The 21,106-nt window shown below is 41.2% G+C and overlaps 1 protein-coding gene across 1 annotated transcript in view; it reads right to left on the bottom strand.

Annotated features, from left to right (window-relative positions):
- Positions 1–21,106, bottom strand: part of CUBN (cubilin) — a 251,860-nt gene that overhangs the window by 162,743 nt on the left and 68,011 nt on the right. The window contains exon 28 of the mRNA XM_045858052.1: positions 5,993–6,143. Coding sequence (XP_045714008.1) covers positions 5,993–6,143 — 151 coding nt within the window. The remainder of the gene's footprint in view (positions 1–5,992; positions 6,144–21,106) is intronic.

The following is a 21,106-nucleotide window of genomic DNA, read 5'->3' as shown; positions in this document are numbered from 1 at the left end:
CTCATACTAAATGACTAACTCCTTGAGGTCAAGGATGCTATCTTCCTCTTCTCTGTTATAGACCAAATTGTGTTCCCTCAAAATTCACATATCAAAGCCCTATTCCCTGTTACCTCAGAACATCACTGTTTTTGGACATAGAGGTGATTAAGTTAAAATAAGACCATCCCAGGGTGGGTCCTAATCTAATCTAACTGATGCTCTCATATGAAGAGGAAACCCGGACACAGGAGGAGTCACCAGGATGTGCACTCACAGAGAAACACTCATGTGAAGACACAGCAAGACGGCGCCGTCTGCAAGCCAACCAGAGAGACCTCGGGAATAACCAAAACCGACTCACACCCCAATCTCAGACTTCCAGCCTCCAGAACAGTGAGAGATAAAGTTCTGCTGTTCATTTTCTCAATGTGAGATCTTTTGTTATGGTCGCCTGAGCTAACTAATACACTCTCTATATCCTAATTACCAATCCCAGAAACCTGGTAGTGAATCAATATGTGTCAGTTGGTTGGTTGGTTGGTTGAAAGAATGACTGAATGCTAAACATGTTCTCAATAAATCCCTGCTTACAGGGGGTGCGTGTAATCACTGTAACGTGGTTGGCAAGGGCAAGCTGTCTGTCCTGAAGCGGGGAGCCGGTAGATCTGATACAGCCCAGTTTACTCACCCTCACACTCTCCAGGTGATTACCAGTGTTCACAAAAAGGCAAATGGATAATGAAATTACAAAAGATAAAACCCTTGTCCTCAAAGGGTGAACCTCCCTGAATCCTCCCATCCCATCCCACCCCCCACACATACTCTAAGTCCTAAAAGGAATAAAAATTACAAGTTAGAAGGATTTCCCCCAAAAGGCCAGCAGTGAACAAAGACTATTGAAGAGTCTGAGTGAGGGAAAGAGAACAGGAGGGCAGGTTTACGAGAAACACTGCTGACCTCATGGAGGCTCTTTGCCACGGCCCTAAAAGATGCATTTTCACAGAAGCCCTTGGACACAGTGCTGCATGTCCCCTAGGTAGTCCAGCAAGTGCTGGCCCATGTTCAAACTGAGCCAGCCATGGAGGATCTTGATTTTTAAACTGTTCTCCCCAAGCCAATTGCTGAAAACCCTCAAGGCTTGAGAAATCTCATTAATAGCTAGAAAGAAAATAAAATGAAACCAGCCCCCATCTGAGAGGCTGATGTCATCTATCTCCCCACAGAAAAGGCTACCCTTTCCTTTGTGAAAATCCAGGGTGACATCACCTCCTGATCCATTGCCACTCAGCCCTTCCCCTGCTACTGCCAGCTGAGGGGTCCTCTTCCTTTGCAAATATCCCTCTTTCACTCACAAAGCTCCTTGACCTTGTTTGTATGTGGGATTCCATTGCCAAGTGAAAGGGGGCCTCTGGGAGACAGGGGCAGAAGAGGGGTGTGCGCAGCTGGCCAGGAGGGAGGCCCCTATTCATACAGCTTGTGGAAAGTTCTCTATTCCCTTCAGCACCCCAGGCGGAGGCCCCCCGAGGCTGAATTCAGCCTCCGGACAATGCTGTCAACACTGAATACTGTGAAAGGTTCAGCCAGGCAGGGCAACTGTGGCCATTTCTTTCTTCCCAGGGTGGGACTCCCTTTGATGGCTGGAATAAAGGCCAGGCAGTGCACTTTAATCTCATGTCTACAACGCCAGTTTAAAAATGGGCCCACAAATAAAGCCCAATTCTAGATCCATTTTCTCAAAGCAAATAGAAGGTTTGTGCAGTTGACAAAGAAGCACATCTAGCAAACGGATTTATTTATTAATTGGCAAAATGAATTTTTCCTCAGCAGCAATATTCAGAAAATGAGGTGTCAGGCTGGGTGGGCCCTGGAACTTGAACCTGATTCTGAGATTGAGACCTAGAGACGTTTTGCAGAGACAATCATTTTGAATCATGTACACATTCACACCTTCATGTGCACACACAAACACACATTTAAGAGTATTACTCTATAGTTTTTAACTGAAATATTGTTTTCTGATTATAAAAGTAATATGTATTTATCATAAAAGTTCAGTCACATCAAAATTGTGTTAGTAATTTCATTCTCCAGTTGAAAAGAAAGTATTACTATTACACTTAAAATTGGGATTACTTTTTACATTTATTTTATACTTATTTGTTTTGCATTTATTTGTATTTTCTTTTATATTCTGAGCCCCACAATATGCCATGTTACTTCAGTCCTTCAAGATCCTACTCAAAACTCAATTCTTTGAAGTCTGACAGATTTACATAAAAGAGAGGATGGGGCCCTCTCCCTGCCAGTCCCTAACCTTGTGTGACCCGAATGCTCTGGCTACTGCACAGCTCAGTGCTGCTCCCCTTGACTCTGGACCCCAGCTACTCTGGACTTTGGGGTCCTTCATACTCACCCTGCACGCTCCATCCATAGGGTCATTCTTCTACTTGGAATCCTTTCCCTCTCCTATTAGTCTAGTTAACTCCTGCTTACTCTTAAATTTTAGATCGAAGGACCTGTTTCCATACAGGACTCCTCTGACCTCCTCAGCAGCAAACTCTCTTTTGTGTACTTTCGGGGACATACCATTTATATTTGTTTGTGTGTGTTTCACTTGGTGGCTACTTCTCCCAATCACCCGTAAGCTTTAGGATAGTAGGACCCGGGCCTGCTGGTAGGAGTCACACACTGTCCCCAGCTCTTACACAGCAAATGGCCCAAAACAGTTCCTTAACATCTGTAGGATGAACACATGGATAGCTGGGAAATCAGATTTATGTCTTCCATTTACTTCCAGTGAGTTAAGAACTGGGACAATGTGTCCCATTGAAACCTTTTCCCCGATCCTCATCTATTCTGTTGGCAATCTTCTCGGGCTATCATCTCAAGTTAAAGACCAGGTTCAGATGCAGAGTATAAATGTTGTATACTGGTGGTACTGCACGACTATAGTATATAATAATTAGTTAATTTTGCACAGATGTAGATCACTAACCATCCTCTTCCAGAAGATTCTTCCCATGTATTTTATATACAGTGGGTAACACAAAGTTTTAAAAAAAAAATTTTTCAGTTCTGGTCCCAGCTGGCAAAATTTGTTGCATAATTCTGGGTCCAAGCTTAGCAAGTTTTCAGCAAAGTTTCGAAATAGTAAACAGGAAAAGATAATAGACAGAGGGTGTCTTTGACTCCCCTATGAAGACAGATTTCAAGTGGAACTGATTGAAAAATATTTTCCCAAGAAAAACACAGCGCTGTCAGCAGAGGAGTCAGCCATGTCTAGCATGCTGGCTGGAAGAACCCAGTGATACAGTAATCGGTTTAGTTAATAATGATCACTAAATCATACTCCCTAGGGTGGCCTTGGCTAGAACAGCCTGGAGGGGAGGGGAAGCAGCCCATGGAGGAGAAAGACATAACCAGCAAAGTCAGCTCCTAAAACTCTCTATCCTTGAATTACTTTGGGAGGTTTTTAAATTAGCAACAGCCAAGGTGCCACTGCAGACCAATGGAATCCTACCTCTGGAGACTGGGACCCAGGCACAGCGCTCATTACCAACTACCAGGCAAGTCGAGTGCCTGTGGAGGGCTGAGAGTCACTCCCTCGGACCCGAGCCCCAGTCTCCTGGTCAGCGTTTCTAACTTTTCATCTCCTGTCTCCTGAGAAAGCTTTCTCCCTTTTGGATCTCTCCTTTTTTTTTTTTTTAAATTCAGATATTTCCATTTATTTTTTTATGTTTTATGTTTTAGTTTTATTTTTTCCAATTTTTTTACTGTTGTTCAAGTACAGTTGTCTCCATTTGTCCCCTGCCAATCCCCCCCCCCCACACACCAGCCATCCCCACTTCCCACCCTTCCCTTTGGACCTCTTAAGCAGTAAAGTTCTTTTTCTTGCAGGGGCCCCACTCTTATCCCACTGACATTGAACAATTAAAGACATTATTCTGCTGTTATTATAATGAGCCCTGGGAGCACATCAAAGCTTTCTCTAGATTCAGTGGATGCTGTCTTGCTATCATTTTATTTCTTCAGCATAATATCTGCTCTTGACTTGCTCCTCCCAAGTGTGGTCTACAGAAGAGCGCCATCTGCATTACCTGGGAGCACTTAAGAAATGCAGATTTATGGGCCTTACCTCCACCCCCCTGTATCAGAGTCTGCATTTTAATAAGTGATTCATATGCACATGCAAATCTGAGAAGCACTGCTCTGGAAAATACCCCTAGCCCTTGAAAATCTGGGTAATTTTCCCAGATTTTCCTGTTTCTTCTAGGTCTTTTCACACTGTCTCTAGTTTCCTTAGAATCATACAATTTCTAAATTACAGAATACTAGAGATGAACTGTATTACAGAGATGAGTCAATCCAGTGCCTTCATTTAATAGATCAATAAATTGATATCCAAAGGTTAAATCTACCTACTTGAGAAAAGGATAGTGAAGAACTTCTACAAGCTTAATCATTAGTTCATTAACTTTGGGAATTCATAATCTGTATTTCAAGCTAGAAGTGGCTCTGTGGATAACCACTGAACAGTTTTTAACACTGAAAACCACATTCTTATTTTTTAACAGAAATATATTCAGTCTCCAGTTTATAATATCAGAATGTCTAACATGTAAATATATAATGGGGCTATTCAGTTATATATAGCACCGAAATTCCTACAATAAATGCATTATCACGCTAACAACCCTCCAAAGTGAACCATGACACACATTCATGCCCTCACCTGTGTTCGCCCCCGATTTTGACAGTGAGGCCATGGCCCAGATGTCTGTGTGTGGTTCCTGTCCTAACACTGCAACTCCTCTTCTCTTTCAAATGGACTGAAACAGACCAGTGAGCCCTAGAGCCTTCGTTGAGAACTCCCACTGTAATTTTCACCAGGACCGTAATTTTCAAGTCTGGGTCACTCTAGGAGAGTGGGTCTCAAACATTAATCACTGGGGAGACCAGTTAAGACAGTTTATTAGGCCTCCTTTTGGAGTTTCTGATTTTTTAGGTCTGGGATGGGGCCTGAGAATTTGCATATCTAACAAGTTTCAGGTGACTCTGATGCTGCTTTTGGGGAAGCACGTTTAGAGACCACTGGATTAGGGGTCTTTCTTTTTAGCCATGTTAGGTCAGTCAAGAAGTTTCAGAACTCTTTTTAAGAATGGATTGAATGGATTTTCATCTTCAGAGAAATGATTATTCCACTTGCTTTCTTTCTTTTTTAAAGATTTTATTTATTTTTAGATAGAAGGGAAGGGAGGGAGACAAAGAGGGAGAGAAACATCATTGTGAGAGAGAGAAACATAGATTAGTTGCCTCTCATATGCCCACAATCCAGGAATGTGCCCTGACTAGGAATCGAACGGGCAACCTTTCGGTTCATAGGCTGGTTCTCAGTCCACTGAGCCACACCAGCCAGGGCTATGCTATGTGCTTTCTGAACCACCCACCATTTCATAGGTGGGCTCTGGCATGCCCCTACCTATGTGGCAGGTATCCTGACTTGGTACATCACTAGTGTATGTTCTCTGCTCCTGCTCCCTCTCAGTGCAATCCTTGCCATTCCCTTTCTCTCTCTGATTGACTCTCATTCTTTCCCTTCTATCCTATCCTTCCTTCTCTCGTTAATGTCAGAGTGAGCCTTCAGTCTCATTCTATTCCACTTCCCCATCCTACCTTGCAATTTGCTTGCCACACTCAGGTACAGGTCTTCATCTTTAGAAACTACATTCTGCTTCCTCCTTTCCCTTAATTTAAGCAGTCTATCGTCATGCCTAATAAGCAGTTATCCAAATCCTATCCACTTTGATGTCACTTCCTCTCTTAGCCCTAACAGGATTTCTCTCTCCAAGAGCCACCAATGTCTGAGTAAACTTTCTAAGGCCTGGCACCAGATCGCTATCCAAGTTCAAGTATTATTGATGGAATTGTTTCCAAATACAGAACTGGAATGGGGACAATTCTTGGACAAATAGCAACTACAAAATACGACTGAAGTTGGTACTGGGCTTACCGTGAATGAACCACTGCATCCGAAATCCTTTCTCATGGTGACCCACCCCATCAGTATGGAACAGCACTTGAAGAATGGAGCCTGTGGTACTCCCTGAAGGCGGCACATCTGTTCCACAGTAGCGTCCCATCTTCTGCGAGCCATCATAGAGCTAAAATCAAAAAGAAGCCTTCCAATGTAAAAAAAACTTCACATGGTTTGGGAGATGGAAAAGGCAAAGTCTACCTATATAGCAAAAGCTGTTCTTTGGCTCAAAAGTTAAGGTTTAATCCACTGAGGTGGGTTAAGTATAGAATGCTTAACATAAGAATTCAAAACAGAAAGTTATATTGCAAGAGTTTTGTAGGGCTGATTTCTAAGCCAAATAATTTAAAAATCCAAATATTGGTTGGTTTTATATCAGCCTAGCAAATTCCCTTCAAAGTATAATCCAGACACAGAATAAGGGAGAACTAGGCTGAATGAGATGTGTTAACACATTGACACATAAGAGATGTTCAATAAATAATAGTATTATAATTTTAAGATACAAATTTCTAAATACATACTAACTAAAAAATCAGACATTTTAGAAAATTATGAAAAATAAAAATAAAAAATTAATCCCATTGAAGATAATTATTGTTGATATTTTGTTAAAACTAGAAATTAGCTGGCCATCATTTTTTCATTTGTATATGTGTATATATGTATGTGTGCAAGTATGTAAGTGTATGTATAAATTTGGTCTACACATTTTATTGTGTTCCCTGTTTTATACTAAGCATGTCATTAAATCGTCCATGTTAACTTTTTGAATGGTAGCATAAGATGTCAGTAATACATTATTTATATTATAATCATTTTTGTTCATTTAAAATATTTCCAATATTTTTGCCAATATAAATATTTGTGTAATATTTTGAATTTTCCCCAGGAAAGATTTCCATAAGGGAAATGATTCAAAGAGTAAAATCTTTTTTTGCTCTTCATGTGTATTATTTAATTTCTTACCAGAAAGTTTATGCCAACTTACCCTCTCATCGGCAGTTAACAGAAATTTTTTGTGCAGTGGAACTTTGGCAACTGTGACTATTATTTTTAAAGCTGGTGCTGTCAGTAAAAAATCTGTGGGGTTTTTTGGTAATTGTCTTAATTTGTGTTACTTTAAGACTGAAGTTTTTCTTTTTTTTCATGTTTATTGATCAATTATATTTCTTCTCTTGAAACATTTCTGCTTAGGTCTTTGCCCATTTTCTCACTAAGATATATATATATCCTGTTGTGCGCCCTTTACCTGTCTTATTTAATAATTTCATCAGATACACAGCTTTAAACTAAAAAAATAATAATAAACCTCTCTGCCATATCTCCTCAATCACAGAAGATGATCCAAAAACACTGGCTTTCTCATGACTCAGGCCACAATGTTTCCTTTTAATCTCCTAATGCTCGGTCCCAGCTCCCCTCGGATGTGCAGCTCACGACAACTAAGTGGAAGATACCTGATCACAAACTCGGGGAGAGTCTCAGGTGTGAGAGTGTGGGGGTGTGTATGTGTCTGCATGTGTCTGTAAGGGACATGCATAGTCTGCATTCAACAAATTCCAAATCAACCAAATTATTTTTTACTAAAATGTGATGATGGAAAATACTGCTCGACACATACTGATTTGAGCATGAAAAACTTCAAATTCTAACAAAGCACAAACTCTTCCCTAATCCCTAGAGTCGGTCATAATATGTAAGTTTTTCTTTGAAATGCCTCAGCCATTTACTTGAGCTTCTGTGTAGAATGGTCACACTCCACTGCATTCTAGCCATAGGCATGCCTGTCTTATCTCCCTCGCTGACTGTGAGCTTCCTCAGGGCCCAGACCTCCTCTGCATTCCCCTCAGGGCAGGGCAGGTTCCCAACACATCTTCCGTGAATGAACATAGTGATTTCCCCGCAAATGCATTTATGTTAATGGCACTTATCTGCACTCTGAATTGAGCCCTGCAGAGTTAGATACATATTAGGGTCTTACAGTCCTAACTTTCAGCGTGTTCCTTTTAGGCAGCAAAGTGCCTAGATCCTTTCTGGCTATTCTGTGAAGTGAGGCAGGACCTGGTCAAGATCATAATAAATCTCAGATGTATAAATCTTGGCATGTCTCATTCTGAGTTCTCCAAAATGGCTGTTCAGTAGACATACATTCTTATGAGAATCGGGGGGAGGTCAGCAGAGATTTAAAAAGGAACTCGGAAATCCATTACATCACTCACTCTTAAGTACTAAACCTAAGCATTTTAAGCAAAGGAATAAAGATGAGATTTATTTTTTATGTTTATCACTTCAGCTTCCCTTTTACTCTTCTAAAACAGCTGCTTCAAAGTGTATATTTATTATCAAACTCCTAACATTCTAGGTATTTGACAGGAGCCATAATGAGGAGCAAAAATAAGAGAAAGAATAAAGCAACATAAAAGAAAAACAACCAAGGCCTTTGGCCTCAGAACTGAGGCCCCACCACATAATGCGGGAGGTGGAGGTGGGGGCTGAGGCCCGTGTTGCAATCTGTTTACTGCTAAATTACTGCTTCACTGTGGGGCATTTATCTCAGCTCCACTTTATTAGATTCAGTGTCTGAATTCCAATTCAAAACTAATTAATACAAAAATAAACATACTGTTCCCAAGCAGAGGCATAATAAGCAAGAAAACACTCTACTGTTTTCCACTCCAAAAGGCTAATTCTTAACTTCGAATTGTAGTTCAGTGACCAAACCTTTAACTATTTCATTTTTACCCAATACAACTTAAGGTAAGATTTCTCTATAACCACGGTTGCTCTAAACTTGATGGATCTGCTGAAATACTAGCTGGTGACGTTTGGAAGAACCATACTTCAGCTTCTACTCAAGGTCATAAGCAGTATTTTTATTTCCCAGCTCAGCAAGGTTAAGAAACCTGACATTTTCACATAACTTTGAGAAGACCTTTTTCTTCCTTCCGGATGGGATTACTTCATTGAAGGGAAGCCAGGAAAGCTGTTCTGAAATAACACATTGTGAATGGGATGGGGGCAGCGGTAAAGGGAGTGGGTTTGGGGGGAGCACTGACGAATGACAATTAGTTTCTTTTTGCCTTTGGAAGGGACAGAATGATACATTAAAATAAACATCAAATAGACACTGATGAAAATGCTTAAATATAATGTCAAATAAATTCATAAATTAATTAGCATAATAGCTCTATACAAAAAAAGTCCCATACCCCCAATTTTATGTCCTAAAATTTACACTTAATTAAATCCATTTTTTTGTTTGTATTCACACACAGATGGCTAACGTCACCTCAGCAATTCATTTCAGTGTAAGTTTACCATACAAAACAGGAACAGTCATTTTTCAAAGTATACAAATACCAGTAACCATGACAACCAGTCAGAGCCCTCTGATTCTGTTTTCAGAGCAAAATGTTAACCACAGGACATTCCAGCTGTGACTCACTGCAGCTACTGGCAAGCACTGGTCCTTCTAAGGGTATGATTTTTCCTGCTTTTGGAAAGCCTAAAGATTCTACTAGGTCGGAACAAATATTTGAGGTTGGAATTAAATCCATATAAAGGCAACTAGTAGAAATTAAGGAGAGAAGGAGTGAGAATCTCACTCTGAATATGCACATCTAATTTGTATATCTGTGTTTAGAGGTTTTCTTAAATAGTGCCACTTCAGAATGATGCTTATATTTTCAAGATAGCCATTAACTGTATCTTCAAATTTGGATTTGGATTTACACAAAACCTCTTTTGTAAAATGTTTTCAGGTAATCCTTTAAGGAGTCTATTCATTTAGGATTTCTGTGGTTTAGGTCCTTCCCCCACCCTGAAATATCTCAACCACTTTTAGGACATTCAAAGAGGAAGGAAATCTCTTGCCTAGCCACATTTAACAACTTTTATCTACTTCCTTCGCATGGGTTTGATCATTTGACACAAGCATCGCCTGCCCGTCCATCAGTGACTCCAGACTCCGGTTGCAGGATGAAATGTTTGTGGATTCCTACTAACTATTAGTGTGGAAGACATAAAGCCAAAAGCACATCACTGACAGATAATCTGTTTTACTGTGTTTGTAAGACTAAGGGTTTTATAGGGACTTTACAGGTCACTGGACCCCAAGTCTGGAGGAACCCAGAAGCAGCTCATGGTCTCTCAGCGGGAATCCAGTGGATGAGCTGTAAGCACTCAGAACAGAAACGTGCTTTTCAAGTGCCTCTTCATGACTAAATTGTTTTTTTATTTTTAAAATTTGTGATGAATAAAATTGTAACTAATTGTCTCATGTGTATGAATTTGGATATATAAATTGACTTCAAAACTCATTTTAGAAACACAGTAACAACTAAAACTCAGCCCTTTCTATTTTTGATTGGCATCTAATGCACACTTTTTAAAACTATTATTTTTCTTATTTACTTGAAAATTTTCTGGGAGATTATTTTCTATAGTGAAGTATTAATTTTAACAATTAATTAAATGGAGTTCATGTAGATAAATTAAATCAAGAATTTCTTGAGATAATGTCATTAAAATAGGGAGAAACTTTAAAAAAAATGGTGCATTTTCTATTATACATCTTTACAAACTCCAAAAATACTACCCTTCAGCGTCTAATATGTAATGGAAATAATTCACCTGCCATGAGGGGGAGCTCTAGGTGTAGTAGGGAATCCCCTAATAATTGTAAAGAACAAAAATTCTAGTCAGTATAAGGAAGATAGTTAAATTTCTAAGAACTGTATTTAATGAGTGCATACAGTAGTTTTTAAAAGTCAATGTCTCTAATACAGGATTGGAATTGAACTAGAAGCAGGAAAGAAATTTTACTATGAGAGCACAGCAGGGTGTATCCGGTGTGATCGGGGCCCAGGTTCACTATTTAGTTCAGCTCTGACATTTGACTAGATATCACATTGTGAATGTTCTGACCTCTGTAATTAAAAGTTCTTTATAAACTTGGCATCATGGTGGTTCTTATATGGTTGTTTTAAATAGCAAATGAAATGAATCATGCATTAGGTTAAGTGTGAGGACTGGCATGTGGAATATGCTCAAAATGTTATTCTTACTCTTGGTTGGAAGCAAAGGAAAGCATTTTTCCCAAAGAAACCAGTCCAGAAATAACTTTGAGAGACAAAACACGATGGCTAGAGAGAACTCGAGCTGACTTATGTACATTTCACAGAAATCATCCCTGACTGAGCAGACAGGGAAGCCACAAATCAGTGAATCACTTGTGAGGAGACGGGCAGCCGTGGCTTGCAGCACGCTGCTAACCCGGCCCAGTGATACATGGAGGCTGAGCCCATTCCTGATGGGGGGGTGGTGCACAGCCCAACACAAAGCATATCGTGGAGAAAAAGTAAACATGGTGTGTGCGTCAGGTGGAGGGAGATGGTAGCTCATGATGGGAGATGGTAGTGAAAAGGAGCATTAGAAAATTTGCCAGGGCTGCCCTGGTGAGGTGCTCAGGGGTGAAGAAAATGTCTCCATGTGTGTTTCTTCCTGCTGCAGCCTCCTCTGCCCTTGCTGCCCCACCCACCTACAGCGCTAGCTACTTAGTCACTGGAGCTCCAACAGGGTGGAGATTGGTGAATTCTTGGAGCATCTCTTCTGATGTCCCCACCCTGAAAAAACAGCTGTAACAGGATCCATGGGAACTGCCTCATTAGACCGGTTATTAAGAATGTTATTGCCGAAGTTTACTCACAAATCTCCTGGATAAACTTGGCGCTTCCAGAGTTTACTTTAAATTTGAAGGGCTTTGAACTGTTCCTGTAACAACAGTAGAAATTGCCAAACAAGCATCATAGAGTAGGGCAAAATGCTCCCATCATGGAGAAAAGCCCAGGGGGTAAAAATTGATCAAACTGTGGAGCATAAATTAGATGAAAGTTGAAGAGGAGAGCTAACGAGCAGAGCATGGCGGACTCTAGATGGCTCTGTGATGGCCCCAGGAGGTAAAGTTTTGTCCACTACATACTAAGCGGTTAGACAGATGTGAGCAGAGCAAGGACAACAGGCCAAGCATGTAACATCACCATGTAGAAAAAGCTCCGGGTGCTTTGCAACAGGCAAAACTGGGAAAACTAGGACCTCGCCCACAGGGTGCCTTTCCTCCCCTACCACATGGCTGGGCGTGCAGTTTAGACTCCCTGACCTTTGCTATCACTAGTCATGTGGTTAGGACCCTCCCCTGACCCTTCCTCCCCTAGCATGCCACAAGTCCTGCATTAAACTGCCTGAGAGGAGGAGCAAGGGGGCAGGAGAATAGCCTCACAGGACTCCCATGCAGGCCCCTGCACCACCACTCTCTCAGGCATGAAGCCCTCAAGAGAATAAGGTTCTGAACTGCATCAAATGATCTCAGAAGCAGAGCCTTGCATCTGTTGACCACAGAGACAGTTTTGCTCAAACTAGAGATAACATTTAGGACTCAGTGTGTTTCAGCTCCAGGCCCAGAAAAGCAGCAAGGCCAGGTCGGGTGACGCCATGGCTGACAACAGGACCAACTGCAATGACTAGTGACATCCTGCCCTAGTGCTGACCAATCAGTACAGACCACGACCCTGAAAGGACACACCTGGAAAGCTGATGAATATTCTACCGAGATCTTCCCCTGAGACCTCCCCTAAAGTCTTGGCCTCTAAAACCCTCAAGAGAAGAGCCCAGGGCAAGCTCTCGCTCTCTAGATCACTCCTGCTCGACTCTCAGTGCCCAGTGTGCTTTGCTCTCTTTCTCCTAAGCTTCAAGGGTCCTCCTTTTGCCTCTGTAACTTGTTTGCTGAGCCCACGCCCAGCTGGCTCACTTTTCCTACTTCCGTGACTTTCTTAATAAACTTGCACTGTTATTTGAGTTCCTTGGCTCTGAATTCTCTCAGCTGAACTCAAGAACCAAGGTTGCTGAACTGAGGTTCAGTCACTGATAACAACTGGTGCTGTTTCGCCACCAATGATTAGACTCACGGCCATGCACAGTGTACTCCGATGCACGGACAGACACTTCCCCCAGACGCAGGAAAGCCATGCAGCCATGTGCTGACCGGGTGGGGCAGGAAATGTGAAACACCCGTCTAAAATTAAACCATTACTCAGAATGCTGGGCATTGCATGACAGCATGAAACCCACCAAAAGACCACATTCACAGTTACTCTGTGTCACTCGGAATCAGAGGTCTGTCTCACACACAGACCAGATAGTCTCCTTTCTAGGCTGTGGCTGGTTGTCGTCTGCTCTTAATAGTGCATTTACAGTTTTATTTCTCCTTTTTTTCTATTACTCATTTTAGAAGCCACAGAGGCTGATTTGGGTTGGGTTTCTTTTTTTCATCTTTAAAAATCATTGTCTAATCATAATTGTGTGCAAAAGATGTAACTACAAAGATGTTTATGCCTGCATTATTTAGAACAGTAGATATTTAAAAAGATTCTGAATGCCCTATAACAAGAACTGGTGGCTGCTAGAAGATGCAATGTTGTAAATAACATGTTGTGTCTAGTAAATGACATGCAGAAATGCTCACAAACTCTTGCTACATGGGAGAGAAAGTCATTCTAGGATAGTATATACAGGATGATGCCCTTCTGAATATTAACACAAAGTAAATATATAGGGAAAGACTACAGGAAATAAATACAACCAAATATTAGTCGTAGTGATGTAACTTAGGTTATTTTTATTTTATCTAGGCTTTTTCTAGATTTTCCAAATTTCCTGCAATGACTATATGTATATTCCTGTGTGATCAGATAAGTTTATTTTTAAAGCATTATTTTTGACATAACATTCTCAGTATCCAGCTGGTATAGTAAAAACATTATATTGTCTATCTCCATGGTCTTTTATATGTATCGCAAGATTATGCATGAAAATTAGCCCATTAAAATGTTATTATATAAGGTCATCTCCCCCAGTATTCATTTAAAACCATATTTTGTCTCCAGTGCTTCCTTTTTTATAGTAACTAAGTTTTTATTATTAATTAGACTAATTCTTTATTAAAAAAGAAATTCTTCAGATGTCCAAGGACTGAATACTTCTCACAAGCCTGAGTTGTGAGAGTCACTGATGGGGCCTAAATGCCTATTTCCCTCCCTTAGTGGTAAGTGACAGGCTTTGAAAGCCAAACGTACCCTCCTGTGGCCACATAAACATTTAACTCCATGACCTGCAGCCCTCCTTCTGCCAACTGGACTGTTACAGTGAAACACTAAACATTTTTTAAGAATTATTTTGCCTTCTAAAAGCCTCACCATCTGCTACAGATGGACTCAGCAACAGGAAGGAATCTGGTTCGCAGACCAGTGTGGGATCACAGGACCCTGAGCGGGAAGGCTCTGAGAGCCATGGCGCTGACTCTGCCCCAACTCAGGGAAGGTGGGGAAAGAACGCCTGTGAAATAGTAAATATGAGAGCTAAAGGGTAAAGATGACAGTTTTAAAAAAAAACAACTTCTGAAATGTTATAATTGGAAATCTTTCCTATTTTAAAGCAGACAATCAATACAATTCACTGAGCCCACGACAATCTCTAATGTTAAAACCTGGCATTCTGATCACTGTGTTCTTACTCCTGCCGTGTGCCTGTTAGACGGTGGAGCAGACCTTCCACTTTCCCGCCCCGGGGGCCTCACTCTGCAGAGCTAAGTAAGGACCGCCAGGAAAGGAAGGTGGATAGAGCAATTTTGAGTTCTGAGCATTTAAGGTAATTTTTAGTGGCCTCTGAGTAGTGTGGAAATTATCAGTAGATCAGATTATTATTCATCCTGACTCTGTCCTTCATGTTCGAGAGACTACTGAGGGAAACACACAGTTTCTTTTGAATCTGAGAGCAGAGGCTCTCCTTTGAAGGCTGGTGGTTTGCCTCATTAACCGCAGAAAATTAACGCAATGACACGAAAATTCTTGATTGTGAGGGATGGTCAAAAATGAACAGCATTTCCTCTTGAGAAGAGGGATATGAATCACACTGAAATATCTCTCCTTTTAATTTCTATAATTAAATAACATTTTACTCAGGCAACTTTAGACTTCAAAAAGATCTTATAAAATGCTTCTTGTTACCCTTAATGACACTACAAAGTATTTGGCTTAATTAACCAATAGATACACCTACTTAATTCGAAACTCCTTTGGAATCCAGATCAAGCTTAGCACAATGCTAGACTCATACCTGGTATAGAGACATGGAGTTGTTTGGTATACTCTTGTCACTGTTTGTACAAGTTTTTGAATAGCAGTTGTACTCAGAACTGAAATAACTTATCTCTGAATTCTAAGCAAAATGCCAGGCGTCTTAGAAGCAAACTTTCTCTGACAGACAGTTCAGGAAGCATGACTCATCTGCTCAGGAAGTGTTTAAGGAGGCGCCCTGGTGATAAAAGGCAGCTCAGACCCGTTGCTGCTAAGACATAAAATCTCGTCTGCTTCTCTGCAGTTCTCCAACTGAACAAGAGGATTTTAACTGCCACACTTCTTAGATTTAGATATAGAATCCCTGTGACTTTTTCAGGGCGGCCAAGGCCAGCCAACAGTTGAGGGTGGGCCCTCACCACCCCTTCTTAGAGCACTTACTAACGAGAGCTTACAATCGTGAGTCTTCCACTGTCCCTTTGAGAACTATATGTACCTCCAACAGTTCAGGAGGGTCTTTCTCAAGGATCTGAAAACCATTCCTTCGAAACGTCATCATCAGGAAGGAAAGGCCCCATCTCCCAGCCTCCGTGGGAGGAAGAACCCTAACTCCACTCACTGCCTGACTTCCACCAGGCTCAGCTGGCTTGACCGCATTTGACTGTCAAAACATTTGCAGTCTTTCACCTCCTGACTCTGCGGGAGACAGACCAGCACCCTCTCAACTCCCTCATTCTCCCTTTAAAAGGCCTGCTCATATCTGTACAAACTGAAGTTGAGTTCGGCTCCTACTGGCACTCTTCCCTATTGCAGTAGTACATTACTAGTCCAAATCTGCCCTTACCACTGTAACCAGTGTCTGCCTTTATCCTTGACAGTCCTTCAAACACAACTTTCCTGAGTGAAACCTCCAGCTTCCTTCACATCTTGTTCAGTTATTCCTACTCAAGACAACTTCCCTGACCCACAGATGAGCTTGGTGCTCCTGTTTCAGGCCATTGGAGCACCCAGTAATATTCCCTGATAGCAGGTAATACAGCTTGGAATTAAATTTGTACTGTGTGATAACCTGATTAACATCTCTCTCCTCCGTGAAGACAAGAAAAACTGATATTAAAACAGTTATATTTCCATAGCCTATGTGTCTAAAATACATTTGGATAACTGAATGAAGGGAGAAATGAATGAGCAATGCATATTTATGATAGTGGAAGCTTGAGGAAGTACCACAACACAAACAGAACAAAGGAAAAAAGTCCTATTTATATTTAATTCAGCTTTCCCAGATTTATTAGAATTTGGGTATATTGGTGAAACATCTATCAGTATTTGTTGCAGAAAGAGCTATAGGATTTTCCCACAGCTCTTTGTGACTTCCCCTTGTCTGGGTTCCTGAATTACCATGTGGAAAGCAAGGAATACCTGCACTGAACTTGGATGTGACTGAGAAATAAACTTGTATCAAGTGTCTTGAGAATTTAAGAGTTCTCTGCAACAACAGCTAGAATTACCTTCACTAACTACAACGCCACTGGGGCCTGATGTTTTACAGTCACAGCTGGAAAATGTTGCTCAGGCTGCAGACTTAGAAAACAGGGATATTGATGATATTTTCATTCATTCTCTTATTTTAAATGCATTATTTTGTACTTGAAAGGAGGATTGGGAGTGTAACAAATGATGATATAAACATCTGGTGAACACGATGACATCAGCGAGAGGATTTGGCAAGAGGTGAAATGAATCTCATGAAGAGTAGTGGGAAATGCATTTGGCAGGAGTCACGGACACGATGAAGAGGACCTGAAACTGACATAATGGAAAAGGAAGAGGTACAAAAGGATGTGATGGAAGACAATAGTGGCAAAGGTGCCAAAGAAGGAAAGAGGGGAGAACGTTTAGGATCAGAATTCAAATATTTTAAAGCACATCTGACATTTCTACATAATGAGATAAATACAATAACAATATCTCCAGGCCTTGATGAGATAAAGTATATAATTCAGCTATGGCAATTGGAAAATAAGACCTGTTAACAAAGAAACTTTAGTAGCATTCAAAGGTGTATGTTAGGAGGATACCTATTAAAATACTTATAATTTCCCAGAAGAGAGCTTTGAAGTGAGGATACGACCTGCTGTCACAGTAGAAATGGGCTACAGACTCGGGGTGCGGGGGCTCGCATATTGAAATCCCCAGAGATTTTGATCGAGTGGGTTGGGGTGAGGTCTAGGAATATGTTTTACAGCAAGATCCCCAGGTGATTCTGGAATGTGGAATGCAGCCAGACTTAGCAGCTGGTTGTAGGGGCTTTATCCTCTAGTATCAGCCTGTTCCTCACTAGAGACCACAATTTTTAACAAAGGAAAAAAGGAAGCAAAAAGAGATAAAGGGGATGACCATGGGGAGATAATTTCAACCATCCAGACATCTCTCAGGTGTTTCTTGTGATACCTGAGTAATTCTTTCCACGTCCTTCTCTCTCGGAGTGTAGGCAGTGAGGACAAGTGCTGCCCTGTGCTAATTCTGCCCAGCAAACAAGTGGTTGCTAACGCAGGAGTGACCAAAATGTCAGGAGAGCAGGGTCGAGTTCCTTGGTGCCTGTGAGCACTGCACACATTAGTCACAGGCCTCGGGTTTGGGGGAGCCCGACTTTGAAAAGAGATCTGTGCCCACAGACCAGTGAAAGAAACAAGGGAAGCCACAGGAAAAGGAAAGAGTCCACAAAGTCAAGAATAACTTTTACAGCAATAAAAGGTAAAACTTCTGAAAAAATCAATGAAGAAGAATTCATACAGCTACATAAGAGCTTTCTGACCATTTTATGAGCATACATACAAGTTAGCCAACTTTGGGAAACAGCACAGTTAGGGGGAAAATGTCTGTTTTTTAAAGCAATCATTGGGGCAAAGAAAGACAGAGATGAGGGTTGGGCCAGCCCCAGCAGAAGACAGCATAGCATGCTGAAGGGGAAGTAGAAACTTGCCTCATGTGGTTTTGCAACTGGAAGAAGAGACACTGAAATCCAATTTAGAAGATAAGATGATCAAACTTCTAAAAGAATTTGTTCAAGTTTAAATGAATTGCATACTGCAGCACTGAAAGTTACAGTCACTGCAGAACTAACTTTGTAATCTTGCTGAACGCATGTAAGAAATGTTTTAGCGTGACAGGGGAAGCCATGGCCCTGCCTCTGCCCACACATGTGACCGGTGGGCACAGACAGGTGTGTGATTTGGCTGTGCTGCCTGGAGGGGCACCTGTCCCCAAACCGGCTAGACTCACACCTTTGCTGTCACACTCAAAAAGGTGAGCCACCTGAGAGGCTAATTTGTTGACCAGGCAAGCTCTGGTTGGTTGTAAGTACTTGAGATGAAAGGTCATGTAAAGATGTAAAGTCATGGCTGAGGTGGCCGTATTGAAGCTAAAATTGTGAGGTTGCAGAAATCCAGGACATTTTTAGGGAGAGAGATGGGAATGGTGTGTGCAATGCAGGGAGAAGCAAAGAAGCAGTGAGACAGACAGGAGCATCCACTAAGCTGCTTTCTTTTCTACCTTCTCCCAGCTTTCCAGTTTATTCTGCGTGTCATGAGGCTTCTCACTTTCCTCAGAGTAGCAGTCCTTTCACAAACATTAATTTTTCCTACAGGGTTCAGTTGGAGTGTGTACCTGCAACCAAGACTATAAAGTAGAACAATGAAAAAAGAGGACTGCCAGAGGTCTGAAGTAAAAATGATTCAACTTCCAAACTGTGGGAGAGATTTTGGAACCTCACAGATGAGTAAAATTGACAGTAATTTTTTTCAAAAATTCTAAACTGGATGCTAAAAATAATTTGTCAGCAATGACAAAGAAGTGATTATAATAAATGACTACTGCTTCTCCATGAAGAAGCCATGCTAAAATAACGTAATTTCTCTTTGTGACAGTGTCAGCAAAGTGGCAGATCCAAGGGTTTCTAGGACACTCCCTCATGTCACCTCTGAGGGGGGCAGAAAACTGTGTAAGAGTGCATAGACAAAGGATGTGTGGTATTACAGCTAAGAGCATCAGCCTGGAGCCACAGAGCCTGGTAGAAAGCTTGGCTTTGCTGCCTATAATCTTTGTGATTGTGGACAACGTGGGTGTTTACCTCAACTGTCTCACCCACAAAATGGGTATAATATTTCCTCTATTACAGGGTTGCTGTCGTCATTACCTAGCAAATAGTGAGTGCTCGATAAAGATCAGCTATTACTATTACCAAGCTGTTTGAATGGTGCTATTGGAAAAGTGTTCAATAATAGATCATTTAAATCGAACAAACCTATCATTTTGGAGTATTGAAAATAGGCACCACTTGGTCTGACATTTTAATCAATTACTTTTGAGGAACTAGCAGGCCAATGGCCAAAGGGCATCTACACAAATGACTAGTGTTCTAAAGGCCGGAGATTCAGGATTTAGAGGAATCGTCAAATATAATTTACTAGGAATAATATGCTGGGGTTGGCTATGCAGCCACTACAATTCATGTAAAAATGACTTAGAGATTACAGGTCGTAATGTAGTCCAGCATTGTGACTTGACTAACGATAAACTCATTTAACCTCAGCCTACATATATCAGAAGTATATGAACCAGGTGATACAGTCCCAGCATACTCAGTCCTGGATTGGTTAGTTGGGGTGTTACATCCAGTCCCAGGCCACATTTTAAGAGACACTGACATACAAGAGAACATGCAAAGGTGGGTGTGCCATGGAAGCTTGCTACTTGAGGACCAGTTAGGGAAATGAAGGATAAGGATTGGGGTACAGAGGCCGAGACTTAACGATGATTTGTTTGAGCAAACTCAGACACTGAATTCATGCCTCTTCACTCTACAGTCTTGTTCCTGCTCCCACCATCCCTCACACACTGCTCTGCCCAGAGTCACACTGCTCTCCAAGGGACACTGCTCAACCCTGACCTTTCTTGACCCTGTGGGAGAATCTCACCTGATTGATTGCTGTCATCATCTAATATAATCTCTTCCTTCAGTTTCCATAACATAAAAATCTCCTAGTTTCCCCCCTTCCTTTTCTCACCATGCATATGCTCCAAGTTGACCTAATACATGCCCTGGCCTCCCTGTACACCTGTGTGCTGATTTCAGCCAAATCCATCACTTCTGCTTGTATATGCACTCACCTATAAAAATCTCCTCTTCCATATGGAGACTGAGACTCAAAATAAAAATGAAAAAAATGAAATCAAGCTGTAAAACAGAGGAAGAATTCCCATAACTGTATAAGCAATATGGTATTACTCCTTTAAGCAAATGACCCTTCCTCCCATTAAATATTTCATTTCCAAATCTCAATTATTTATTTTTGCCCAGAAGACAAAATAACGAAGGATGGATTAGATTCCCAATGGGCTTATACTAACCCACACCTCTCAGCAAAGTTGGGCACAATGTCCACCCAGCACCTAACCAAGTCCTTTCATAGTTTCAGTTTTATTAATTCAAAATAATTCAATTCTGGCTGCAGTAACAGCCACTCAATTGATACTTGGCTCAGTCGCTTGAAAAAAAGAACCTTTAACTCCAAGTTATTAAAATAATGAACACTAGAGTTTGTGTTCGAGGCTTTGCTCTCCTTTAATGGTTATTTGTGTTTTTAAATTTTCCATCATAGACCAGCCATTGTAGAGATTGCTATTGCCCCTTGGCTTAAAGAAATGGAAAAAATCTCCTCCCTCTGTCAAGAGTGTCATTCCTTGGAAGCCTTTGCTGAACTTCTGGTTCTCGTTCTGTATTTTCACTGCTTTCCCCATCAGTGTTGCACAAGACAGAGGGCACACCCATACCGTTGTCCATGAGGGGCCTCTCATGAGCTGCTCTGCAGTCATTGGAACAAGTATTTTTTTATTTAACAGTTTACAAACACCTCCAAAAGTTATCTGATGGGCCTTGTTACTGTTCCTCAAGTTA

This window comes from Phyllostomus hastatus, unplaced genomic scaffold, assembly GCF_019186645.2.
Source record: "Phyllostomus hastatus isolate PE091 unplaced genomic scaffold, TTU_PhHast_1.1 phas_scaffold_1674, whole genome shotgun sequence".
In the NCBI taxonomy this organism is placed as follows: Eukaryota; Metazoa; Chordata; class Mammalia; order Chiroptera; family Phyllostomidae; genus Phyllostomus; species Phyllostomus hastatus.
The sequence above is the reverse complement of the archived record's forward strand: the minus strand, read 5'-3'. Positions and strand labels throughout refer to the sequence as shown.